We start from the raw sequence: 3,789 nt of genomic DNA on the forward strand, positions 1-3,789 counted from the left end.
ATGGCTGCGTTCATCACGCTTGTGCTGCACCCCGGTGCACAGGGTCGAGGGGCTCAGGGAGGTGTGGTGGCTTCTGGCAGGCAGAGCATTGGGCCCTGGAGGCTTGTGGCCGAGCAAGTCTGTGATGGGGCGAGTGAGGGCAACCTCAGCCGACCTCTTGTTGGTCCTCCTTCCCTGAGAGACACCCCCCCCCCGCAGAGGTTCCCCTCACACGGACACAATGAGCAGAAATGGGGTCACTCCCAAACAGCCTTGTACATCTTTAAGCCCAGAAGTACTCATCCGTCCGTCCGTCCGTCCATCCATCCCTCCGCGGTGCGCAGCACTGTACCGCCCCCTGCTGCTGGGGGGGAGTTCGTCAACGGTTGCTGAAGCCGGCCTTGGTTTCCCCCAGAGTGGGATGGAGGAGTCACAGGATTCAGTGAAATCATCTTTGGCGAGTGCCTGGAGGCTCCGGAACCAGCGTCTGGGGACTCCCAACTTGGGGCGGGGGGCAGAGGGGCAGGGCTGGGGTGTCCACCCAAGGAACAAGGGCACAGAACTGATGCCACTTGGAAGCGTCCGCTGGCATCTCTGGGCCCACAGACGGGGTCGCCCGCCTTTCCCTGGGACCCCCCCAGACCGGGAGCCCCCCGGGCACCCCCTGCGTTACAATGAGGGCCTTGCCCAGCAGCAGAAGAGGGAGCAGAAACAAAGTGTGAGAGGTGTTGGGGCGTCATCAGAGTTTGGTCCTCCTACGCCATCCTTGCACCTACCAGGGGAGTGATCTCTGTAAGGAAAGGGAAAGTCTGGTGAACCCTGGGTCAGCCGAGCTGGGGACCCCGACCTGGTAGTGCAGACAGCACGAAGCCAAGGCTGTGGGCTGCTCTGCCTGTGGTCACTCGCTACCGTGGGCAGGATGCCAGGGCTGGCCCTGCACCACGGTGGCTCTCAGACCTAAGCCCTCTGACCTGTCACCATGGTGATGGGACATCCCGTGGCTCCCAAGTCTGGCAGTGGGCTCTCCGGGCCACCCCTGAGGCTTGAACACTGGGACCTGTCACCAGGCCATGGCCTTATTTTGTCTTCCGGGTCTGTTTTTCACCCAGAGGGTCCCCAAACTCTAGGGGCTTTGGGACTTTCGACCTGGACTTGCCCCAACTAGAGAGGAAGCAGGCTTGTGAATGCCAAGAGCGGCTGGGGAGCCGGGCAGCTGGGAGGTCAGGAGGTGCCCCCCAGAGCCTCTTCTGGGGCCCAGGAATGGTGAGGAAGAATGGGGCAAACCAGATGGTAGGAAGGGATTGGGCTCGCTTGCTTGCTTGCTTGGTTTCTTTCTTTCTTTCCTTTCATTTGACAGCGACACAGCGAGAGAGAGCACACAAGCAGGGGGAGTGGGAGAGGGAGAAGCAAGCTTTCCACCGAGCAGGGAGCCCACTGCGGATTTTGATCCCAGGACTCTGGGATCGTGACCTGAGCCGAAGGCAGACGCCTAATACCTGAGCCACCCAGGCGCCCCTGGGGCTTAGTGAGGGTCCGAGAGCACATTTAGGCAACAGACCGTTGTGAACTGACTCATGGTTTGATAGCTTGATGACTGTCGTCTGAGGGTACTCACCTTCTCCCACCCCTGGGACCTTGAGATCCTTTCTTCTCCCACAAGCCAGGCACCATCCTGCCTCAGGGCCTTTGCATGGGCCATGCCGCCTGCCAAACTCTTCCCACAAATGCGCTCCTGGCACCAGCCCTCCTTTTTTCAGGTCTTCCCTCAGACATCACCCCCAGCACCCTTCTCATCCCTTTCCCGGCTCTGAATTGTGTCGCACCTTCTGATGGATAACAGAATGTCTATTGAACGTAACCTTTACTATGGTGATGGTCCCTTCTGCTCCTGTCAGCAGAGTGCGGGTGGCCGGAATCCCAGCCCCTGGGTCAGGTGCTTCGTAAACATTTGTGGAACAAATGCAAAAAGAGTACTGTGCCCTCGGCGAGGGGCAAGAGGGAGTAGAAGAGACGGGGAGCTGGTGGCCGTCTGGCCCAAGGTGGGGTCTGTTGGGTGGAGAGGAGTCGTCAGGACCTGGGGACAGGATCGCCAAGGCCCAGAGAGAGGGCCAGGACCCCCTAGGTGGCTCACAGTCCGGGCCCGCCTCTCTCCCTTCCAAGCGCAGTGGGTCCTCAGGCTGGGCCATGGGTCCGCCGCCTCCCCACTCTCTGCCTCAGCCCTGGGGCTCTGGCGGCCTGCCCAGACCGACATGCTCCCAGGGTGAGCATAAAAGATGCCCGTTCAGCTGGAGCACACATCTGCCAGGGGCCGGCTGCAGCCTGGCACTGCCGACTCTGCGGCCCGCCCAGCTGCTCCCTTGCCCTTAGGACCCAGAGCGGCCCCGCCCACCCAGACCTGCAGCCGCACGTCTGGCCTGGTCTGAGGCTCTTGGGAGCAGCCCCCTGGGATGCCAGACCTGCTTGGCAGAAGCACGGGAGTCTCCAGGGCTTAAGGCAGCCTGGTGGGGGCTCAAGATGGCCCAGCTCGGTCCCTCCCTCGGTCGCCCAGGAGTGCCTGCTGTGTGCAGAGACAAATTACATTTCTGCCTTCATGGGCCAGAAAAACTGGCAGGTGGTGGCTCCCCCTGAAAAGTGCCACGAGGGTAGGTGGCTCCCAGGGGACCAGAGGCTCCTTCTCTCTCCTGTCTCTCTCCATTACCCGGTTCTCACTACCTCCCCCCACCCTCTGGTTGAGCTGGGATGAGGACCAAGGGACAGGGTCCTGGGCCTGTGCTCCCATGTCACCTAACGCCAGATAACCCCCAACCTGACTCTAGCCCCAGACACAGAAGCCTCAGTCTTCCCAGAGCTGGGGGCTGAGTGGCCAGCCAGGGCCTGAGCCTGAGACAGAGAAATGGAGCAGTTCGGTGGGACGCCCATGTGGGCATCTGGTGGGAAATGGTGAGGGAGTCTGGGTTCCCCCCCTCCCCATGACCCTGGGAACTTCCTTCCCCAATTTAAAGCCCACCAGTCTCACAGGAGACCACAGCCCCCCACTAAACTTCAGGGCACTGTTTGAGGGTGGGGGGACACCAGCAGCATCGAGTGGCTCTTCCTCTTGGCCCCAGTTTTCCTCCCATGCAGGAGATGGGAAAGAGGGGATGACTGGGGACCTGGAGACTGGTGGCATGGACCCCATGTTGCCCCTCCGCACACAACACATTCCCACTGTGTTTTTGTCCTGGGCCCTCAAATTACAAAGCAAGGGTTCTTTTGGCCTTTAAAAAATCCTTTTATTACGGAAATTATCAGACCTATAGAAAGGAAAGCGGCTGGCATCCAGCGGTCGCATTTCTGCGCGCCTGGCTGCGCTCTCTGGATCGGAGAACTCTAGACGCGGGGAGGGTCCCTGACTCAGGTGGAGTGCAAAGCCTCTGGCCCGATGGCTGGGCTCAGTGACCTTGGACGTGTCCTTCCACTTTGCCGGCCTCAGTTTCCCTTTGTGGGACGAGGTCTGAGCGGATCTCCAAGGCCTCAGGCCGCGTGACCTTGGACCGTGTCCGACTGCACGGCCTCAGTTTTCCCCCGCGCGGGATCGAGGGGCGGAGCGCCGGCCCCGCCCCTCCCCCCGCGGCCCAGGCCCCGCCCCCGAGGCTCCGCCCCAGCCCTGCCCCGCCTCCCCCCCCTCCCTCGGGCTCGGGCCGGCGGCGGCGGCGGCGGCTCCGCTCCGCACTGCCCGGCGCCGCCTCGCCATGGACGCGCGCGGGGGCGGCGGGCGGCCCGGGGAGAGCCCGGGCGCGACCCCCGCGCCGGGGCCGCCGCCGCCGCCGC

The 3,789-nt window shown here is 62.6% G+C and overlaps 1 protein-coding gene across 1 annotated transcript in view; it reads left to right on the forward strand.

The window, feature by feature from the left end:
- HCN2 (hyperpolarization activated cyclic nucleotide gated potassium and sodium channel 2) overlaps nt 1-3,789 on the forward strand; it is a 24,704-nt gene continuing 20,915 nt past the window's right edge. Inside the window, exons 1-2 of the mRNA XM_032847088.1 lie at nt 1-133; nt 621-697. Of these exons, the coding sequence (XP_032702979.1) occupies nt 1-133; nt 621-697 (210 nt within the window). The remainder of the gene's footprint in view (nt 134-620; nt 698-3,789) is intronic.

This window comes from Lontra canadensis, unplaced genomic scaffold (genome assembly GCF_010015895.1).
Source record: "Lontra canadensis isolate GAN:19392208 unplaced genomic scaffold, GSC_riverotter_1.0 scaffold184, whole genome shotgun sequence".
Taxonomy (NCBI): Eukaryota; Metazoa; Chordata; class Mammalia; order Carnivora; family Mustelidae; genus Lontra; species Lontra canadensis.